At 39.3% G+C, this 23,314-nt stretch overlaps 1 protein-coding gene and 1 long non-coding RNA gene across 11 annotated transcripts in view; both read left to right on the top strand.

The window, feature by feature from the left end:
- RALGPS1 (Ral GEF with PH domain and SH3 binding motif 1) overlaps positions 1-12,127 on the top strand; it is a 75,316-nt gene extending 63,189 nt beyond the window's left edge. For 7 of the 8 annotated variants that reach the window (XM_062641128.1, XM_062641123.1, XM_062641121.1 and 4 more), the window contains 9 exons: positions 1,869-1,995; positions 2,891-3,042; positions 4,240-4,291; positions 4,585-4,665; positions 6,722-6,827; positions 7,641-7,733; positions 7,904-8,009; positions 9,036-9,127; positions 9,905-12,127. In XM_062641128.1, coding sequence (XP_062497112.1) covers positions 1,869-1,995; positions 2,891-3,042; positions 4,240-4,291; positions 4,585-4,665; positions 6,722-6,827; positions 7,641-7,733; positions 7,904-8,009; positions 9,036-9,127; positions 9,905-9,934 — 839 coding nt within the window. In that variant the 3' untranslated portion in view covers positions 9,935-12,127. The remainder of the gene's footprint in view (positions 1-1,868; positions 1,996-2,890; positions 3,043-4,239; positions 4,292-4,584; positions 4,666-6,721; positions 6,828-7,640; positions 7,734-7,903; positions 8,010-9,035; positions 9,128-9,904) is intronic. The other variant, XM_062641127.1, reaches the window with a different exon arrangement.
- A 6-nt stretch (positions 12,128-12,133) lies between these two features.
- Positions 12,134-23,156, top strand: LOC134175331 (uncharacterized). 3 transcript variants are annotated; one of them, XR_009968976.1, is made up of 4 exons: positions 12,134-16,322; positions 16,648-16,898; positions 20,911-21,053; positions 23,053-23,156. It is a non-coding gene; the product is annotated as an uncharacterized LOC134175331 (long non-coding RNA). The 3 variants fall into 3 exon arrangements; XR_009968977.1 differs by lacking the exons at positions 12,134-16,322; positions 23,053-23,156 and adding an exon at positions 22,853-23,039 and having other exon boundaries at positions 16,452-16,898; XR_009968975.1 differs by lacking the exon at positions 12,134-16,322 and having other exon boundaries at positions 16,455-16,898.
- Positions 23,157-23,314: the final 158 nt, after the last annotated feature.

Genomic DNA, 23,314 nt, shown 5'->3' on the forward strand with positions numbered 1-23,314 from the left:
TTTGGCCTTTAAGCATAAGACCTTCTCCCCAGCCACATATTCCAGTGACTCATGCTACTGCTGTCATGTTTCACAAATTCTCAACTGTGTGATGGAAGCAAAGACAGGCAGGCAAAAATGCTGTCCTGTATAAGATGGGATATAGGAATAAGGTAGAAAACAGGATTACAAACTATTGTTCTCCCATTAAATTGATGATCCTATGTATGATATTACTGAAGGTTCCTCTAATGAACCCATTTTCCCTCTCTGTTGCTAGAAGCATTTTACTCTTTCTGCTTGTCTTGAGGCTCCTTTCATTGTTAATTAAACAGCACAATGAATGATTTGCTCAAATCTGCAGAACACTCTGTGGATGAGATTCTTCTCCTTCCTGCTAGGGAAAAACCTTTGCAGTTCTTCATAGTAATGACCCAGTTCATAGTGGAATTCCTGAGTCTAGGCTGTAGGGAAATAAAAATAGAAGTAATGTGGAATTGAGTCCAGTGTTTCATGCAACTTGATCTAAGTTTGTATTATTTTTTGCCTCTTATTAGGGCAAACTCATTACTGGTTCTTCCATTTTTTTTTATGTCTCATGAATCCTCAGTTCAAGGCAGAAGAAATAGATGAATAACTTCTGTGCTTGGGGAGAGGTGGCATGGCCTATATAACAGAATTAGAGAGTATCTCCAGTTGGAAGGAACCCATAAGGATCATCAAATCCAGCTCCCTGCTTCTTGCAGGACTACCTAAAACTAAATTCTGTTCCTAAGAGTGTTGTCCAGATGCTCCTTATACTCTGACACACTTTGTGCCGTGACCACTTCCCTGGGGAGCCTGTTCCAGTGACCAACCACCGTCTCAGAACCAGGTGGCCTGATTTGAGGCCAGACGTTTTGTAAGGATTTTGATGATGGTTGTATGTGGTTTTTCAGATCACAAAGTTCCTGTCTGCGTTGACCTCTTAATGGGTGGTTTTAGGTTAGAGGCCAGAAGCTGACTAAGCTGAGGTCACTGGAGCCTCCAAGACGCGGTTCCTGTAACACAGGGGGAAATCTGTTTTGCTGCTACCTGAGCTGTACCAAGTCTGGAGACAGATATGGGGCAAATGGCCAGTTCATGACCATTATTCCCACTTCTTTCACAGCACTAATGCCACAACTAAATGTTTAAAAGTGAAGTCTCAGCTGTTTATTGTGAAGCTAAGAATAGCCTTGCATTCACTGAGGATGATAGGCCATGTTGTTCTTCACTGTACTGCAACGTTCACTGCCAGCCTTTTGCAAACAGCGTCAAGGAACTGGAACAGGGAACAGCTTGTCCGTGTTTTCCGTGTGGCCTCATGAAGTCTGTAAAATGAGAGGAAGAATAATTGCAGTGAGACATCTCTAGAGCTCAGAGATGATTGAGAAGTAATGCATCTGTCTGGCCATTAGATACATGAAAAGCCCCTGCTTTCTCTTACATGCTCAAGCTGTGAGTCAGTATGAGCAGATTGTTTACAGTTTATTCACAACATGGAGTTGTGAACAAAATTCAAAACATGTGTGAGCATTCCTGCTCACACCCGAAGTACAAACTGACTTTATGGCTCTGCATATTACATTTTGGCACATCCAGCTGTTGTAAGGGTGCCAAGACTTTTTGTAGGAGTTCATTGTTAAAAGTATGTGCAAAGCTGTTTTAAAAATTACTTCCAGAGAGCTCAAGATTATAGAGATGAATTCATACGAGAAATGGATGGTGTAACCCTAATGCGCAAGAACCAGTTCAGAAATGGTGCCTTCTGGTTATCTGTAACAATTCATTTTAATCAGTAGCTGAACACACCAGCCCATGAGATTTCTGGGGTTTGCATCTGTTCAGTGTTAAATGGCGTCTTCTAGGTCCATCTGATGTGTTGGCAATTATGAAATTCGGCAGGAGACCCACATGTCCTGATGCTTCAGTGTCAGCAAGTCTACCTACACCTCCTGTACCAAGGCACAGGAAGAGCCACAGCCTGGGAAACAAGTGGGTACTCTGGGCTGGCTCATGCTCAGGCCATTGCATGCATCATAAGGGTTTAAGCTAGCAGCAGTGTTTGAGAACACTCTGGTATTTGTCTCTTCCATTTCATGTATTTCAAGAGTGCTTCAGGCTTTTCTGTGTATTCTCTAGGTTTTCTCTTGACACTTTGTTATTTTTACTGACTATTCTCTGCTAGTGCCAGACATCGGCACTACTTGAAAGCTGTGTATCCACTTTGTCTGTGGATCCCTGGTGTGCATAACTGCTTGGGTTTTTTCTTTTGTTCAAACATCTGGCTAATACATCTAGGGAATCCTACTAGCTCCTTCACACACTTCTTCAGGGAAGTTGTGACCTTTTGTACTGTTTTACCTGGGTAATCTGGATTGGAAACATTTTTCTCTACCATGTACCCAGCTCAGCAAGAGCACTGCCTCCCCAGTTAAGGTTTCTGCATCTACCAAATTTCATAATTAATGGGTTAGGGAAAAAGAAGTTCCTGTGACTTGTCCAAGGTCACAGGGTGTTGATGTGTTAGCTCAGCTTAGTGTGAAAGACCACTAAACAGTGGCTTATCTGGGGTCTGCTTTTTCCTGGTTTTCTACCTTTGCCCTCACCCAGGGTGTTCAGGTTTTATATGGAGAGGAGTCAAAAGACTTAAAATTTCCCCATATGCAGAGATTTCGTAATTGTTACTTACAAAGACCACTAAAATCTGAAACTTGTTACGGTGGTCAAGGAGCAGATGTACAGCAGAGAAGTTTGAGCGGTGCGTTTAATTGCCTGCTACTTCATAGCCTGTTGATAGGGCACAGTCTGAGTGGAAATATCAGGATCCAAGAGCTGCTATTAGATGACATAAGAGGGGTTTTGAATTTTTCTCTTTCCAATTTTCCAGCATGATGTGTCAGTTCAGTGTAGTGGAGAGCAAAAGCGCCACCTTCCCGACGGAGAAGCCGCGGCACCTCCTGGATGACAGCGTCCTGGAGTCCCACAGCCCAGCCCGCGGCCACGCACCCAACTCGCATTTCACCAACGGCCTGTCCATAGGTAGGGTCTTGGGGGGACTGACATTCCTGCTTTTCTGTCCCAGAGCTCTGGAAACTCAGAGAGATATTAGGCAATTAGGAATATCATTAGCTCCTGTGCAAAGACTGATCCCTTTCATGAAAGAAAGTAGATCAGGACACCTATTCAAAGAGACATGAAGGAAGATTTTCTTTGTGTGTGCTCTGTATCTGACACAATGTTTGTCAGCTTTCAGCGGGGGGGGGGGGGGAAAGGGCTACTGAAAAGTGGATTTAGATTTTGAGTGCTCCCTTTTTACAAAGAAACATTTAACAGTAGGTTTTAGAATATTGGAGAACAGTTCAGCTGTGCTGAGACTTCAAAAGAAACAGAAAAGGAACTTGTGAAAGAGGATGATGACAATTATGTTATGGTATTATGATTAATAAAATAATAATAAAAATCAAAGTGATCAAGAATCTAAGTTCTAAAGAGAAAGGCACCTTTTAAGTGGCCTGGGCTCTTTCTGGAATAGGAAATAGACTCTGAAGGATAGCAGGTAACTTGATGAAGAAGAGGTTGGCACAGATGATCTTTGAACTTCTGAAAACACAAGCACGGCTCACTGTTACACTGAGCATTAGAAGATCAGTCCTGGGCAAATTAAAACTGTGAGCTGAATAGCTGTGCCAGGGAAGGAGGGACAAATTGGTCGTATGCTTGGAGGAGAAATAGGAACTGTTGTTGTGAGTACAATCATACTGATTTGTTACAGCTTTTAGCAGCAACATAGGGCTGGCAACTTGTCTATTACAGGTGTGCTTGCTTGTTGCACAATGATATCATGTCTGATAACTTTAATTGCCTTAACAGATGTGGTAGAAATACTGTCCTATAAAGTAAGTGGATTTTTTGTTCCTGAAGTGCTCAGCTGTTGAAGGAAAAGCAGTGTAATGAAAATTAAAGTAACATGTAGATGTCTGATGTTTAAACACAGCAGTAACAGTTTGTTCATCAGTGAGGTACTGTATTCTCATTATAGTTGGGAAGGCTCATGTAAGCCTCTTCCAATTTTAGATTTTACCACAAACTCCAAAGACATCAACTTTGAAATGTGATTTGAGTAAGCAGTTTCCATGGTACTAGATACAAAGGTTATTCTGGTGATGCACATACATTGGCTTTTTATTTTCCCTTGAGCGATTTTCTTACTCCTTCTCTTTACTACTCTTTTTCTAGATAGCAGTGAAAGCTCAGAATTCAGCGAGGAGCTGCCGTCAGGGCTTGAAAGGTGAGTCAGTCTTCATGTACACTCAGCACTCCACAGACTTAGCTAAGAAATTCATAAATGATCCCTAACATAGGTAAGCCCTAAATCAGTAGTTACTATTACCAAATCATTGATTAGTTAGGGGCAAAAATACCCACCAAATTTTTCGATTTAAAGCACTGTAAAGTTACTGTGTTTTCCTTCCCATGGACCTGAAAAGATTGGGAACTCTCTTTGTCACATTTACCAAACCCCTGAACTGTTGAAGTCTCAGACTAGAATTTTCCTCATCAGATATTTGCATTCACAAACAGGGGTCGTTTATATGCCACGCTGGGGCCTAACTGGAGGGTACCGATGCGGAATTCTCCTAGGAGTCGAAGCTGTGTCTACAGGTACAGTTCAGGGTCTACCTCGCTTAGTGGATGGTGCTAAACTTCCACTTGGGTCTCTACGCTTTTCTAGCGTAATGTATTTTGTGTCCAAAAGTATCCTTGTATGACCATATTAATTCATGGGAGTCCTCATCTCCTATTAATGCTGAAGCAAGGGAATGGCCCATTCAGATGAAATTGAGTTTAGTTGTTGATTTAACCAGTTATGTTTGGCTTCTGTATTGCAGAAAACTCATGTTTACTTCGGGGTTTGTGACATTACAGGAGTAGGTTTGTCATAAAGGCCATCTTTACCTCCTGTGACAAATAATGATGTTAGAAGGATACCTTCTTGATCCTTTCTCACAATTTATTTCCTGCTTTGCAGGACAGCTACCCATAACATCTGTTTCTGTCAGAGAGCTATAGTATGATGTGTTGATTTTGTACAATAAAGAGGTGTTACCTTGGACCCCAAGTAAGAGAGTGCATATGCAATGCCATATGTAGCAGGCACTCCCAGTGTTGCTTGTCACCGAGACATGGACGTTTCAGAAACAGATAATCCATTCACAGGCCAAAGAGAGGTGACATGGAAAACTCTATATAGTTAGAGGGATAAGAATCATTCGTTGTATCCATACGTGACCTGGACTTCATAAATCCTGCGGTAGTGGGAAGTGAAGAAGTATATATGAACAGTAAAGAAAACAGGCCCCTTAAACAGTATTGTGGAAATAGTGAGATTTAGTTGGGAGTTTAAATCCAGCCAGTTTTTATTTTGTATAAATTAGTTTGCTTCAGCTGTTGTAGAACTGTTGATATAACGTGTAAATGTAAGTACAGTCATTTTGCTTGAGCTAGCAACATCTGGTAGCAGCACGAGTTAGAAGTTAGTAATAAAAGTGCATACATTATAAGTAAGTAAAGGAATACATTTTGGAACAGTATTTCTTCTATTACACCTGCTTCTAGAAAATACTCGCCGTGCCCAAGGTAGATTTGTTTCATAAAGGTATACAAGCTAGAAATATAAAATGTAGGAGGACAAAAATGTGAAAAGCCTATTAAAACCACAAGGAAGGATTGCTCCCTAAAATACATTTCTGATGTTTATCCACCATCAGGTAATTCACATGCTTGCATTCATTCTTCCTTTTCTGGAATCTTCTACTGCTTTTATTAGAAGACTGGAACTGGCAAGATACACATCAGCACAGACAAGGCAATTCCATTTAATCCAAGGAGATGCACTTGCCAGTGGTGTTGCTATGTGTATCGCTTTCACCAGCGCGTGTTTATATGAGACGATCATACTTGTTCACAGACAGAACAGTGTTCCTTTCACAACTGAATGGTAGATTGCACACATGTCCTTTCCCTTGTATTCGTTATTAGACATCAGAATAATTAGAATTAGGTGGCCGTGGTAAACTTCACTGGCCCTCATATCAGGGCTGTGATCACTTGGCAATGACAAGAGATTAGCAGCAGCTAATTCTAGCAGATCAACACCTGCCAGTCAGTCTTTGGTTGTTACCTTCTCAATGGCTGTTTACATCTCTAACTTAGCCTGTGCTTGGGTTCTTTCAGCTGTAGCACTTTCTCACTGTGGTATGTGGGGAAGCTCTGTGTTTGTCCTGGAAAAGCAAAAAATACTTTAATTACAATAAATTATTTGGCAGTTTTACATAGTTTTTGCAGCTTTCTTCCAGTTAGCCAAGGTAGTTTTCTACATTCTTTTTTGGTAGCTAAAGTTTATTTTAAGTTAAAATTACATTTGTGAGCACTCTTATTGAAAAATTGTAAGCAATAAATTTCCAGAAATCCAGATAATTGCTATAATTTGCTGGAATAAAATAGAAAATTTCCTGTTTTCCCTTTGATGACTTGCTGTTTTTCAAAGATCCTTGTTTCTACTTGATATCTGGGTCTGGAAAATATATAGAGTCAAGCATCAGATGAAACATATAGGTAAGGCAATGCAGGAAAAATGTATTTAGAGCTAAATTATATTGCCTGCTTCTTGTCCTTACTTGTCTGAACAAATACATATGGCAGTGTTTTGTCTCTCCAGCCCAACAGGGGCCTGCAGCTGCACATTAGGTAGTTCCCTAGGAGTCATTACCATGGAAGGGCCATTAAGAAGAAAAACATTGCTCAAAGAAGGCAAGAAACCTACTGTAAGTAATTCTAACTTTTTCTGTGATTCTAATTCAGTAGTGGTTGTTTTAATTTCTAGATTAAACCTGCAGTTTGACACCACACAAAATGATGCTCTTTGTTATTATCAATTATAAAATCATTTTCTGTTCAAAGTTTTAGCTAGGTTAAAACAATGTTGGAACCTTTGATGTCATTTGTTCTACAGCAGCTTTCCTTCTCCCTGCATTTGCAAGTAATGTCTTGAGTTGTGACAGCTTAGCAAGAGTAAAGCCACTTTATAAATCAGTATGCATTCCTGTGAGGGCTGAAATTTAGTATGGTGGTAAAATGGAAGTGCTGCAGGACATCTACCCATAGCAGCAAAGTCATGGTAATTCGCACTTAACATAAATTCACAGGTTTCACATGGTTCTAGTACTGTTCATTTGGAAATGTCTTTGTTTTCTGTAGAGTTCATTGATATTTTCTATCTGCAACCCTAGTGCTGAGTGCCAAAAGGTTTGGAGAATTGCAGAGATGTCATCTTCAGTAATTTTTAACGATCAAATGCAGAATTCTTAAGATGTGGCCAGTAGAAGGCAGCACACTATTTTGCTGTGAAGCAGTCCTGGTATTTTTAGGAGATACCTGAGTAAAATGGATTGTATTCACAGCCAGCCACCCAAATGTAGGTAGCTGGGCTGATTTGCACCAGGAGACATTTTTTTATCTAACTCTCCATCCTTGCTTCTGAAATTAATTTTGATGGCACTTGGACTTGCTTGTGAATAGACTTTTGAAATGTTAGAGATATGCCGAGTTTTTCCTCATTTTTTTCATTTCTGATTCAGCTCTCCTCATGGACGAGATACTGGGTTATGCTTTCAGGAACAACTCTTCTGTACTTTGGAGCAAAATCTTTAAGAGGCACTGAAAGAAAACATGTAAGCTTTAAATTTATTCTAAACCCCAAAATTGCATATTCATAAGCCGACCTGGATGGGTGGTTGAAGCGTACTTGCTGTTCCAGGCTAAGCCATATGTCTGCACAACTTTTACAGTCAAAAGTTAATCACTACTGCCTCAGCTGTGATTGACTTGTCTTCTCTTCCAGTATAAGTCTACACCTGGTAAAAAAGTCTCCATAGTGGGCTGGATGGTGACACTTCCCGACGACCCTGAGCATCCTGATATCTTTCAGCTAAATAATCCTGACAGAGGTAGGCCTTGCAGGATTGATGTTGTCTGCGGTATGTTTCTGTGACAGAAAGTAGACTGATCTGTTAATGAGCTTGCAGGTTACAGAACTTGCAGTGGCAAGTTAAGAAGACTGAGGAGGGAGATTTTCAATACGGAATTTTCAAGGGAGGGTACAAATGAAATTGAACATATTTCTACACTATGCTGTTGTGCTCCTGTGCCGCCTACAGAGGTTTTGCTGTATCTTAACAGTTACAGTTTTAGAGAAATTGCCCAACCAATATGTGATTGCTGCATGTCCATGTGCCCACTTACCCTGTTGTCTGTTTCTGCATAGCTTTCTTAAAATCGGTGAATACCAAAATTTGACTTACACTGAGGCCAATTAAAATACCATGAAAATTCTCCAAACATTAAACCATTTATTAAAAAAGCCTTTGAAGTAATTATTAATTACTTCTTAATAAATAATTTTGAAGTGCCATAACTCTACCAACTTTATTAAACTTCAGAAATTCAAAAGACCTGAAAGCCCTTGGAGTTATTTTGAGGGTTCCTTAACTTTTCACATTGTCAGCTTTGGTGCTGACCATGGATTTGTATCTACTGTACAAAGTGCATCTTCTGGGTGTTGATTAAAATGCACAAAGTGTTTGATTGTATTCACAAAACAACCAGGCATAGAGGAAACTCGCCATAGGACTTCGATGAAAACTAAGTTCAGAGATAACAGGAACATTCAAAACAAGTTTGGCAGTAGCCACAACAGTCAATGAGAAGAAAGCCAGGAGTAAATTAGATATGACCTAAGTGATCTTTTCTGTGGCTGTATTTGGCCTCTCTGCCTATGTGCTCCTCTTTGCTTTGCAGGCCACACATGTTCTCCTAGTCCTCTGCTCAGGGACTGTTGGATAACATGCCTCACGTTGGCTGTAATATATGAGCAAATTAGTTTATTAGTTTACTTCAGGACTTTGGCTCCTGCATAGAAATTAGAATCCCTTCAAAACTCCATGTAGAGCCTTTGATTTTCTGTTGTTTTGTAGGCAATGTTTACAAGTTCCAGACTGGTTCAAGGTTTCATGCAATATTATGGCATAAGCATTTGGATGATGCATGTAAAAGCCACAAGCCTCAGGTAATGTTTTAAAACTTATTTCTACCAACTTTTGTCATATTTTCCAGAAAATCCTTACTAGAAAAGATGCCTCTTTTCAGCCTGTGTGCACACACTGTCCTGTGGGGACAGACAGAATTCCTCATTTTGCATATTGGTCCAGTTTTTCAGTAGGAGGAATTAAAAATATCTAAAACTACGTAATTCTCACCAAATCGGGAATTCTGCAGGTCTAGCTATAGGTTTGATTACCTAAACAGCCTGTAACATCTACAGTTAACTGCTTCAAGTGAGGTTGAAGCTGCACTTCAGAAGGGACTTTCTCATGGACAAAGAAAGCATGCTAGCATTCACTGCAGTGCCTGGGTCTGTAAGTGCCATTGAAGAGAGTGCCCTATAGAACACCATGTTTGTTCTTTATATAGCAGCCTCATTCTTCTCTTGAGGAAAATGTTCATTCTTAAAAGGATTTCCAAACGTTTATATTAATAGGATGCTGATCCATATAGAACCTAAAACAGGACGCAGCTCAAGAAACTTCTTAAAACACACACACACATCCCTCACACACATACTGCTGATTTTCTAGAATACTTCTGTCAGATTTGGTCCATGAATAGAAAAATCATTTGAGTCTTTATCTTTCAGTTGTGGGGTTAGCCCTCTTTTGGGCCTGCTGTGCACTGATTACATTTTTCACATTGGGTAAGAAATGATTGGCCAACTTTATTTTGTAACCTTAAGGTTTCCCAAGCCTCAGGAGCATTATACTGCTGAATAATTCGCATTCTTTTTCAGGTACCTCTTAATCTAATGTCATTTGAATAATTTGCTCTCCTACCTGGTGCGACTTCAAGTGCCAAACTGAAGAAACGGGCTGTTGTTCTCTAAGGAGGAAGAGGAGAATGATTTTCCTGACAGGAGCCAGCCACAAATATTACAGCACTTTCCTATGTAACTTGAAAGTGATTCTGAGACAGCTTTTAAAAGCAGAAAGTGAATGTTGTCCTTAGGACCTGATACAGTCTCATGCACTGAGTGAAAGCTGACAAGTTAGATGGACAGAAGATTAATCCTGACTCCTGCAGGATGCTAGAGCCCTCAACATCTTGTGGTCAGAGACTGCCATGAACTGATGTCTGACCACAAACTGAACATATGTCTTCTGCCTATTCTTTTTTAAACAGTTCTTTTTATTGTTAAGCTGCTTTGTGTGACTGAAAAATATTTGGCCCATGTTGGGTTTCAATTCTTTCTAATGCACAGAATGATTGACAGTGTTAACTTGCTGTAAAGTGTCAATTAGAATAGAAAATGGTGGAACAACGTTTTTATAATCTAAGTGCACTGAGCTGCTTGGCAATGTGGCTGCCTCAGATTTTGTATCAAATCTCTGGACAATTCTGCTGTTCACATTTGAGCTATTTGGGAAAACATGTATTTTGGCACAGGACAGTTGGTTTTCTTTCCATTCAGTTATGTTACTCAGGAATGCCCTGACAGTGGATTTAAGGCAGTTTAAATTTGTTATGCTGCAGGTTGTTTTTCATTCTCTTCCTAGTGGCATAGCTGCTTACAAGTTTGGGGTTTTTTCTTCAGTCTGAATGTTGTTCATCTTAAGCCCCTTGGTACAGGGAAGCAGGTAATGAGATGTTATGTATCACATGGCCATGGCTTCTCAGAATGATTCCATATCATCGTTTCTGTTCTGTCTTTCTGTGGATGACTCGGCTCCACTCGATTCCAGTACATGATGCACCTCTATGACATATAGTACTGGCACATGGTACTGCTATTACAAAATCAGGATGGCAATAAAAGGTAGGGAAAACTAACGGAAGCCCCCAAACCAGTGTCCAGAGAACAAAACAGAACAAAATACACCAAAAAAAAAACAACAAACCCATCAAAAAAGAATGTACCTGAGCCGCCTTCTCTGAAAGAAGTGTCTGCATCTGTAGCTGTATCTCTGCTGTGCCCTGGCACTCCTATGGTCAGAGTTTTTCTCTGTTCCCATGCTAAGTTGAGCACTTTTTCAGTTTGAAACTCTTGGGCCATAAAGCATCAGTATCCAGACTTTATCACTCACCAGAAAACCTCTTTTGAGTTTCCTAAGGTTGCACAGAGGAGAAATTTGCAAGCCAACCTCTAGCTTACAAACCATAAAAATATGGAAGTCAGTTTAATTGAGCAGAGCCTCTGTTAGAACAAGCTCCCTGGCACTGGGGGTATTTATTCCATGGACTGGAATGATTTTCTAAATTTTGGTTTTGGAACTTCTCTAACAACAACAAAACAAACTGTATTTTTAAATGTAGGGCAGCTTTAACTTTTGTGGTATTTTAAGTGTCCATGTTGCAATCCTGAGAATGAAGCCTAATACATACCAGCTTTTCAAGAAAATGAGTTCCTGACAACTGCATTTCGATCCTGGGACATGTCGAAGTATATGTAAAGCTGACAGAGTTTCTTTGATAGCTCAGGATTTGTGTGAAGAGTGGTAATGCAAAATATATTCATACTTTTTTCTCCTTTTTTTGCTAGATTAAGACAACTTTGAACTAGGAAAAAACACCGATATCTGCAGGCACAGAGGGTCTATTGCCATTAGAGACAGTGTAGAAGCTTTCGAATGTGGTAAAATCCTGTCACCAGTAAATTACTTCATACTTTTAGACTATGATACAATATTATTCTGCACCTGTGGACTTTTGTGATTAGTTACCAGTGAGGTTATTCATGAGGATGCAAATAGTAAGTGAACTGTCATTTTAGTGAATGTGCCTCCTATGACCATGTGTATTGTGTGTTGCTAGCATTAGGGCTTGAACCATGTGCAGAACAGTGACCAAAATGATGACACACTGCCTAAAACACAACTGGTTAAGGTAAGAGGGTTTTTTTTAAAGTTACTTTATTAGTAGCCCTTTCCTCTTAAAAGATAGCCACCCGATCTGTCTTAGATATAAGCTAAATTTAAAGGAAGCATGTAAATACTCATTTCTAATGTGATGTAGTGGAAGTGACACGTTTTCTGGCATCTTGCAAATGAGATAAACTAATGGATGCTGTAACAACTTTCAGTTATGTTTAACAAGTCTTTCTTGGAAAGAAGAATAGCTGCTGACTGATTCAGTAGCAATAAATGAGCCTGTACACACTCAGAATTTAATTGCTTCTAGAATTTAAGGGTCTCTAAAGTGTTACATGTTATTCTGTGTACAAGAGGTAGAGTGTGCTAGCATTCAAAACCACACTTTTACTCAAAATCACAAGCCGTACATAGAGCCTGTTGGAGAAGTTACAAAAAGGTCCATTTGCAATTGGTTGTAAAACAAATTCCCAGCTAGAAAGGAGGCATCTTTGCCAGAAACCACCATGGGCCCCAGAAGTGTGTGGCATGAATGAAAGGCAGTATTTATGAATGATTCTTATACCCAGTCATCTGTCACTGACAGAAGCTGGACCTGTGGAGAAATTAAAACCTTCAATCCTGCTCAAGCCTCAAACTCAAATCCTACTCAAAACCTTGGAATTTGGAGATATGTCCAAAAACCCCCCTTTAACTCCATCACACTATTATTTGAATGTAAAAATGTTGTATAGAATAAAGATGAACATAGCAGTTAATAGTTTTACACAATAGTCAGGTAAACATCTTTTCAGTATAGCACAACTGTGAAATTGCTGCACAATATGACAAAAAAATCAGCATTATGGCAGTATAAGGATATTACTTAAATACCTTAAAAACAATTTTAAGTGGGTTTTTGAGTATTAAGCAGTTTGTAGCTGCTGATTTGAGTTTTTATGCTGTCATTTGGTACTATTTGCTCTCATCTGGTACTTTTAATGTGAATTAAAAGCTGCTATTGAAATACAAATTATTACATATTAGTCCTGATTGATACAGCATTTTCACAAAAATATCACAGACCATACAAGTTCTCATGCATCCAAGAGAATAACTGCAACAGTTGGATACAAATAAACATTGTCGGAATTGTGAAGATGGAAAATGTACGTAGGCAATATTATTAATTTATTAATGTGCAATTTTGATGTCATTCAGTGCCAAAATGTATGTTTTTCTAAATAGCACTAAAATGAGGCAAATAAAGTAGTTTTCAAATGGCAACTTACTTGTCACATTACAGTGTAAACCGATTTCAACATTTGGGTTTGTTTTGTGTGAAAACTGTTGCACTATTTTTGGCTGTATTTTCCAGCAGTCCACTGCATGCCATTTGTGTAAGGACTCTTTCTTTAACCCTTGTGAACTGTCTCACCCATTATAACCCTGGTGTTGGAATCTAGGTTTTTGGCAAAGTATTTTGTTACCTCAGTCTTGTATCGAGTTGCTGTATTTTTCAGTTTGTTACATTGATAATGATTGTTTCACTAATTAAATAATGTAAAAAAAAAGAAGAAAAAGTTTGTTTACTTCAGCAACAAATTGCATTTGGTTGTAAGCTGAAAAATGTGCAGACTGTATATGCTGTTAACAATAAAATGTTCTGAAAAAGACTAGTAAAGGTATAGAAGGAACATGTGGGCTTAAAGGCAGCAAGCATGTTTTATTTGTGAATCAATGGTAATAGAGTTGAAGAGACTTTATAGTGCACAATGTGTAGCCATTTAATAGTATAAATACAACAGAATCCAAATTTGTAACAGAAAATTGAAAAAACTTCCAAATTTGCCTTTTTTTTAAAAGTGGGATTTGTAAAGTCCAAAGAAGTGGAGACAAACCTATCCTGCTCTTTTCCTAAGAAATGTATTTTTGTTTGATGAAACATTGGAGCGGGTTGCTCCATCCCTGGCAGTGTTCAGGGCCTGGTTGGACGCGGCTCGGAGCAACCTGCCCTAGTGGAAGGTGTTCCTGCCCATTGGCAGGGGGTTGGAACTGGTTGGGCTTTCAGGTCCCTTCAACCCAAACCATGCTGTAATTCCCCATTCAAGGCAAATAAGATCCATGTTATGACTGGCAAAGAAGGTGCTTTAATTTTTCTGCAGAAACATAATTTCATGAGCAGTTGCTTGAGAGACAAATTGTAACCTACTATGAAGGCAAGACCAAAATCAGCTCATACAAAATAGGTACTTTTAGAGCTGAAAAAGAAAGCACATATCCCCTTCCTGAAATGGACTCCTTTTCCTGTTATCCTCCAGAAACAGGAAGAGTGGTTTGAGGTTTTTTTTTAATTGCTTTGTAGTGCTGGAAATCACTTGGATCTGTACAGTTTTTTTTCCAGGGTCATGTCCAGTGTTTCACTGTAAATATTTTATAAGGGAAGCATCAGTTAAGTGTCTCTTAGATCTACCAAATGGTTCTTTGCACTGATAGCATCAGTTTAAATGCTGAAATTCTTTGGAATTGCTTTCCTCCCCATAGACAACAGGATAGAAAATAAACAAAGTGAGGCATTAGGAAGGAAAGGCAACAATCGCTATATGCCAGATTGCCTCTGTAACAATAATAATGGCAGATTACAGGGGAAAAAAAGGACTGCTTTCTGCATTACAGTATTTCACTATAAGGGAACATGTTTTTGTGATAAAACACCCAAAGATGAGTACTGAAGAGCTCATTAAATGCTCCTGATGTCCAAGTCTTTTATTTGTAACCTGGGGAAGAAAAACCAAAATGAAATCTTTAAGAAGTTTGTTCCTACTTTAGATGCCAGGCTGTCCTGGGTATGTGAGTGAGGGCACTGGTAAATTGCATTGATTTTTGTTCTGAAATCAGTGATGGTGGTTGTATTTCCATAGCTGTGATCTACTACTGTGAGCATTTATTTACCAAATCCTGAAATTCTCTTTGCTTAGGGGGAACATAAAGAAAAAAAGAAGTCAAAGTTCACATGTCTCAGCAGACTTCAGATGTGAAAGTAACTCAGATAAGCATGTTAGGAAGGATGAAAACACCCATTTTGCGTCACAGTTCTGCATAAGAAAATGCAGATAGTAATGAATTGGAGGAAGTATCCTTTTTATTTCTGGCCTTTGCCTGTAGCCGTGCTCTTACTGCCAGAAATCAGCTTTTCAGATTTAAGGAAGAGTAGATTATGTTCCAAATGATTACTTGCTTCTGATGGTCCCTGCTTTGGGTTTGCAAGCATGTTGTAAGCAAGTAAAAAGTAAGCAAGGTCAGAAAGCAAATCCATTTGTTGTAGTGTACGTGTAGAGAGAAGTCTGTCCAATTCTGCAGGATAGAAAAAGTAAGTAAGCAGCTAGATAACTTATTTTACATCTGATTTATTAATTGATAGCACTAAATAAAATGACTTTTTGAACACACAGGAACACTGTAGAACCCTGGAAACATTGGAAGGTGGTTGTAGCAAAATGGTTACCGTTGCTTGCAATTATGCAAAACTGGTTATGTGAACCTGTTTGACACAAACACAATGAATGTATGCATTGTCTTTTAGAAGGTAACGTCATGGGGCAAAAGCAAGGAAATGCAAAGCAAGGTGACGGGCAGCCAGCTGGTGCAGGAATGAGTAGGTGAAGATTAAAGAAAAAAAAAAAACAAACAAAAAAACCCTTTACTTTCTTTTCAATTACAAGATGTTCTTTGCTGCTTTCAGGTACAGCATACTCGGAAGTCCAACTAGTCCTGCCTGCATTGTTTAATAGCACAATTGTTTTAATTCTTTTGACAGTTGGGAGTGGGGAGGAAATAGTTTCTATTTCGCTTATCAGCCTCAAAGAGGGTTGCTGAGGAGACTTCGATCTTCAGATCATAAGGGTGAATGCAGGTGGCAGAGTAAAAGCGTGTGTTTGCACAGCTACTGAGTTACAGAAGTTACTTAGCCATTACAAACACCATTTTTGCAGCCATGTTTTTGGATCACTCTGTGAAGCCCAGCACCTAGTATGTTGTATATGAGAGTTAATATAACCTATTGTTTTGCATAAATTGTTTTCTACAGAAGCATTGCATGTGCTGAACCCCTCCACAACCAGAGAGGGCTTCCTAGGTCTTACAGCAGCACAAATAAGGAAGTTTGCATGCCAGTTCAGATGTAACTAGTTTATAAAGAGCTAAAAAGTTTTATTCCCCTGTGTGTATTTTCAGAAAGAGAGAGGTAATGTGGGTCACACACAGACAGGGAGCAGAATTCACACTTGGGCTTACCCCACACTGCTATCCTTGGAGTGCACTATGAGGAGCACAGGGCTCTATCAGACCTAAAGAGATCACCAAGTGGTGAGTCTAAAGCTTTTCTAAATTTGCGGAACTGAGTAAAGGGGAAGAGAAGAAAGGGCCCGAAGGGGGAGGTGCATGGCCTTTTATTATTTCTCATGAGCTACTTCACTTTTGCTTTAAGGTAAATGGGCCAGGTGAGGCCTTTCTGTCTGAGTGGACCCTTTAGTCTCCCTTCTTACCTGTCTCTGAAGTTCACTGTTTCTCTCTTACCTTTCACCGTGCAGAATAAATAGAAATGCTCAGTGAACTTTCTGTTTCCACAGAAACTTGTCAGCGTATTTCAGGATGGTTTTTAACATGTTCTAACATTCTGCTCTCTCTCTAGTTAATTAACAATTAATATAGCCACCAAGAAAAGCTCTGCCAGGAAAGAGGGACACATCAGTACGAAGTCCAACTGATAGTGGCCTGCTTCCTTCTGTTGGTGATTTGCATGAAGTCACAACGAATCAGACTGAGAGACGCCTCTTGCTGACCCCCACTCTTCCTTCAGCTTAATAATCTCCTGACATCCTGATAGGGACCATGAGAGGAGACCTAGAATGGAGATTTCACTGAAGAAACTGCACGTCAAAGGTCAGTTTAGACGTTTGGAGCCACCTCCATCTACAAGGTGACACAGTTCCTTTAAAAAAGGACTCTAGGCATGAGCACAAGCCCTTTGGAAAATCCAGAGTGCCCAGCACAAACAGCTGCAGCTCTGGTGTTGTGCTACAGCTCTATGAAAGTAAATGTGAAGTCTTAAAGGTGAAGGACTTTTTGCTAATAATAACTTGTTTTGTCATGGTGTTGGTGGGGGCTTGTATTAGTTTTTGGTCGGTTTTTTTTAAGTAACTGGCGGTCCCAAACGCTTGTTGCTTTCAGAGTCACCAGCCCTTGCTGGTCTGACACGTTCTGTGTCATGGGCTGAATTGAATGCTGAGACATGGAGACATCCACAGCTGAGCTGGATTCTAGGCCTAGTTTATGTCTTTTCTGTAGAGGGAAAAAAATGAGGAGGAGGGAAGCAGAAATGTGTGTTTGTAGCAGAAATATGAAACATAACTGAAATTGCACAGAGGCATAGGTGGATTTTGCAAGAACAGATGTGTAGAGAAGGTAGGATGAGGAAAGAGTAGGCTGTTGTTAAGTTCAGGAAGAGAAAACTATGACAGAGCGGTTGCTTAACTATCTGAAACAGGTTATTTAGCAAGAAAAATTGTTTGAATAAAAGCCAAAAAGAATACCATAAAGATGAAAACAAAGCTGCTGCCTGGCTGTGCTACTTCATTCCTCTTGGTAATTTTGTACGGTACAAGCGTAAGATAATTCCACTTTTGTTTCTGCCAAGTTTCCCTCTTTAGTTTATGCTTATTGGTTGCAGTCACCAAAGAAGAGTGTGCCACTAAGTGTTACAAATTGCACTGTCATTACCTAAAGAACTTATACTACAATTAAACAAAACCTAAGTGCAAGATGGTATAAAACAAAACAGAGTGGAGAAGATGGTGCCAATATTTGATTTCCTTTTCAATAATGGAAATGTGAATTACTAGCATAGGGAAGTGAGTATTTAAATAAAACTTGAGTATTAGGAAAACACAGTTGACAGCCAAAACTGACAAAATTCTGCTTAGTATGAGTCTCTCTTGCGCATAGAAAAGCTGCAGACACCTAGTTAAAATTGTCTTAGTACTGACTTTTCTAGTTCTCACACTAAAACCAAGAAATGAGTCAGGTGGCTACAAGTGTTCACCTGAAAGTTCTCCAGAAGTGACTGAGTGTGCACTGCAGCTGTTGCTGCTCAAGTGCTTCACAACCTGAACCTACTTGAGAGAAACAAAACAAGACTGTAGTGCTTTTAGGGCAGGTTCCCTTTTGGTATTAGTCGACTGAAGAGTATAATTAATATTAGGTAGCTGTAGAACTGTTCACTCTAAACTATTTAAAACAAACATACAGAAATTCAAAACCTTACCTAAAGGTCTTAAAACCTTTGCTTTTAGTGATGGGGGGAGTTATTTATTAGTGTGTTTTTGAAACCTTTGCTTTCTGTAAATGAGAATTTCATAGATCATGATCATTTCATACTGACATTTATTGCTTGTACTGCTGAGCATTAACAGGCTGAATTCAGGGGAGATTTGACTGCACTGTTAACTACACACTGTAAGTCCACCACTTTTCCCAGGAATTAGCAGATCGGTTCCATGAACTCACATACATAGGCCACTTAAAACTGCCCTGTTCCAGTCTGTGTATCTAGCACCTGAACAGTCTCTGGGACCAGAATGACAGCCTCAGCCCCACTGAGTATTGAGTAGTGTGTACTGCACTTTGAGTAATGTGCACTGAGTAGTGCGTACAGCCTTCTCTCTCAGAAGCACTAACTAGGCAAATCATGAAATGGCACTTTTATAACACTCCCTGCAGTTATAATAATAGCATAAGTTACTGTCAGTCTTCTTCAGCCTTTGAGAAGCTTTTGTAATGAAAGGTATGACTGAGGTCAGAGCTCTCCATCTGCTTTCTGAGAAGAGTGAAGCAGGAGTTGTTCTTCCATGTGTCAGCTCACGTCAGTATGATGAGTGTTACGAGAAGTGATAAGCAAGTCAGCAAAGTGATGTTCTGGTTACTTCTTCCCCTCCCTTGCCCCCGAGCTGACTTCTGAAGTGGAAGGCAAGCAGAAATTCAGACTCCTTTTGCAAATAGTTCCTGTAAGGACTTGATAAATAATAATAATATGTTTTAGAATTCAAGGAAATTTAACAATATACATGTTTGAAAATGTTGTCTTAGTGGTTCTGCTGACAAAATAGGCTCCAAAGGGATCAGAATTTCTAATACTGAACTGTGGCAAAGGGAAATGGCTATTAGTCATGTCATAAACAGTTTTGCTTAGTATCAAAGTTACTGATGGATTCCTGAAGCTAGCTTACTTGTTGTTACCTTGTTTTACTTGAAAAAAAGACCATGTGTGTAAAGACTTGTTAACATTGCCACTGCAATTGCATGGCAGTGTTACCTAAAGGGCACAACCACGTTACACAAGCAGCTACGCTTTAAACAGAAGCTGGAGTGGACACTTCTTTCTGGTTGTGTTATTCCCAGGCAATGTTGAAGAACTTCTAAGGTTGTTGAAAACTGCATCTTTATTCTGTTGATTTATATGTATCTATTTATTTTGCCATAACTGTGCTGACACAGGATGGTAGATAAACAAGTAAACATAAATAAGAGTAAAAAATTGCTGGGGAATGTTTATTGTTCCCCTTGAGGTGAATTAAGCACATTTGTGCTTAATTATAGAGGGATTTAATGAACAGGGCATTGGACATTCCAGCACCATAAACAGTTCTATGAGGAGTCTGCAAAGGTACAGCGTGAGCCATGTTTGGATGTGCATTTGTGTGAGCATTGATACTGTGAGTGCTGGCACACACATGATGTGACAGTGACTGCAGCTTTTCTTATTGGCAAGGGAGTTTTTTGCTTAGATGGAGTCATTTTGTTTCTGGTCCCTGCTCCCACACAGATTACCCAATTGACAGTTAGGCCTTCTTGCCCTCCATGCCAGATCGTTCCTCAGTCATGATTTACCACTGCTGAGTAATGGCTACAGTTTGAATTTCCCCTTTAAAATACTTCAGCTGTAATCAAGCTACCACTGCAATTTCCCTTTTCCCATCTAAGACAGCTGAAGATGTGTATCTTTGCACAGAAATAAAAGTTATTTAAAATAAAAATTGCAAGCACTCCTATTTAAAGAAGGAAGAGGTTTTTTTCTCTCTGAACAGCTAGTAAAGTAGGCAAATCCAGGTTTTTCCCCAAAATAAATCATTCCGTTCTTCATGTCTGCTTCCATTGAAGTTACTGTTTGTGTTAGTTACTAATACAGCCCCACCAGCCCATCGAGTGTTGACTCAAATTACGTAACAGCCTTCCAGTACATAAAGGTAGGCCTTACCAGACATCTGGAGAGGAACTTTTTACAAAGGCACGGAGTGACAGGACAAGGCAGAATGGCTCTAAAGTGACAGAGGGGAGATTTAGCTTGGCTATAATGAAGAAGTGCTTCCCTGTGAGGGTGCTGAGGCGCTGGCACAGGGTGCCCAGAGAAGCTGTGGCTGCCCCATCCCTGGCAGTGTTCAAGGCCACGTTGGACAGGGCTTGGAGCAAGCTGCTCTAGTGGAAGGTGTCCCTGCCCATGGCAGGGGGTTGGGACTGGGTGAGCTTTAAGGTCCTTTCCAACCCGAACAATTCTATGATTCTACATCCACCTACTGTTTCAGACACCTTCTGTGGTAGATTTAAGGTTGATGTGATGAAATACTAGGTTGGGGTTTTTTTGTTTAACAACTGTGCACACAATTGCTCTGTTGATTTTGCGTCACTAGAAAGTGAAAGAATTTTAACAGAGGAAGCTTACCCGAAAACGCCCCAAAATTGTCATCTATCATTCTCTCAGTTAATAGAGAAGCTGACATGGTAGAAACATCGGCTGAAATGTGTATTAATTCAAGTTGCTTATGTGAGAAAATAACAGAACAGAAAGCAAATTGATTTGCTGTATACAGGAAGCTAACAAAGTTGTGGGATTTCCCCACAGGCTGACAAAAGTACTAATAGAATTGTAGAGGAAGCAGATGCTGGGGAATGAGCAAAGTTCCAAGGTCTCTCATTTCAGTGGAAGCATAAAGCAGAATTGGACCAGTGGAAAGCATGAAGTGCTAGATGAAGAGGCTTGAAACTGTGAGTAAATGCACTGTCGTTTGATTCCTCTTATAAGGACGGCATGATTTTATGTGTTTGAAATACCAAGATTGCACATAGCAAACATGAACTCCATTGTTTACATAACGACTGAAAAATGTTGAGGTGTTATTTAACTATTCCAGGCAAAATGGGTGTCGGATTTAGAATGTTTCAGTAAGAACAAGATACTAAAAACAAGGCTTTTATTTTTTTGTGCAAGTAAGTGTCTTGAACTGTGTTGATATAACATACCTTGCAGTAAAAATTTGTCTTCCAGTTTCTTCTCCGTCCTGCAAGTGGTATTAACCCAAACAGGCAGAGAAGGTCCAGAGTCGCTGAAGTATTTTTAAACTCTTTTAAAGAGGAAATATATTTTTCTGCTTGAGAGCACACAAATATTTCATTTAGTAACAGAGACCACAGTGATATCAGACACAGTCGTTTGCTCAGCTTATTATTATTAAGAAATATTATATTATTAATTATTATCTTATATAATATTATTATTATTAAGAATATTATCTTATATGAAGTGAGGCTTTGCCAGGATATGTTCATTTGAACAGAGAACAGTACAAAGCAGTGCAATGAGTACCTCTTAAAAACTTCACAAGTATAATCTTTTATCAGAATGACAGTGGGTAATTCTGCTTAGAAATTACTGCTTTGAAAATAGTTGAACTGCTGCATTTTTTTAAATGAACTTGAACAACAGAAACAGCATTTTTAGTCCCTTGTTCAGTGGACATCAGGTAGTGGTTGCAGCCTGTGGATTCCAAAAGAAGTGGCACAAGCCTGAACCCAAAATCATATTTCATATTTGGGAAATGATGCCCTTTCTTGGAAAATCAGCGTACTTCCCTTTGAGCAGGTCAAGGTGAAAAACAGAAATGGATGAAAGTTAGGAACCACTGGAGGTTTCCAGACATGCCTCTCTTTGAGGAGAAAACACTAGATTATTTAAAGAGAGTACATAGATCTCTGTGCTTCTGTCGTTTTTATAGGCTACTTTATGTAAAAGGGACTTACTTGTTTCTGTATAGTAACTGTCTGTAAAGTTTTACTCACAGTCATCATTCATGCCCTAGGAGGCCTCTGGTTTCCAATAGGAATGCTAGTTTACTTTTCTTCCAGATCAAATGCTTCATAATGCTTTTGGCATGCTAAACCTGCTCATTGTTGTTAGTCTAAAAATAAGCTATTAGGATGAATGTGCATAGTCCAAATTGGGAAACACATGCATACAAAATTCATGAAGAGAAACAATATCAAAAGGTTGCTTGCACATAGTTGAAACAAATTGTTTAACATACAAGACATGAGATGCAAGGGAACATTTGAGTGAACTTCCTGCCTTATGTAACTTACATGTAAAACTAAGATGGAGACTTCTGTGCAGATGAATTTACAGGAATTGCTCTCTTTTTGTATTGGTGAGAAAGCAGTCCTTGCCGTGGGTGGATTTTAACATTAGGTCTTTATTGCAGGAAGAGAATACTGGTTTTCTAACATTCCTTAAATCTTAAAAATGCAATTTTATGTAAATTTCTCAAGCCTGATTTAACAGGAAGTCTTTGAGGTGTATTTCTGCCTGGTGTAAGACTGTCAGCGGAAAACATTTTTCACCAAAGCAATGTCGTGGTTGTTGCAGTTAGCATCTATATCAAAAAAAAACCAAACAACTGAACACTGTATTTCTGTAAATAAAAGTGACAGGGATTAATTAATGATGAGGAACTTTATTAGTGCCTTATTTCGTTTCACCACTCCATAAATTTGTCCCATCTCTTATGCAGTAAATTATCCTCCCCAGAAAAGTTTCTGTCAGGATTCTGTGATTATCTCTACCTTCCTCAGTCACTTTGAGTCGTACTGAAAACAACGGTGGATTTAGAACTGTGGTCTGAGCATCTTTAGTGGCAAAAGCAGTTTACGTTTAAGGTAATCTCAGCCCTCTGAACGAGTGAAAAGGTTCATTTCAAACCTCTTTTCCTAGGTAACATTGACTAACACAAGATCCTACTACGCTCTGAAAACATTTTCTTTGTGATTTGACAATTAGGAGACTGAGAGACTGTGACAATACAAGAAAAGGCAGTTTGAATGATAACTCTACAGTTTCACAAGCTTATTGGAATACCAAAAGATAGAAATTGTGGGTTTTCACTAACATAAAATTTCTTCCAGGCCTTAAAGTGATTCAAATTACACTGTATTACCATTACTATTTACTAAACCAGCTGAAACTGTTGCCCTGG

Source organism: Pezoporus occidentalis, unplaced genomic scaffold (genome assembly GCF_034315485.1).
Source record: "Pezoporus occidentalis ecotype Australia unplaced genomic scaffold, CSIRO_AGI_Poc_V1 ctg68, whole genome shotgun sequence".
Classification (NCBI taxonomy): domain Eukaryota; kingdom Metazoa; phylum Chordata; class Aves; order Psittaciformes; family Psittacidae; genus Pezoporus; species Pezoporus occidentalis.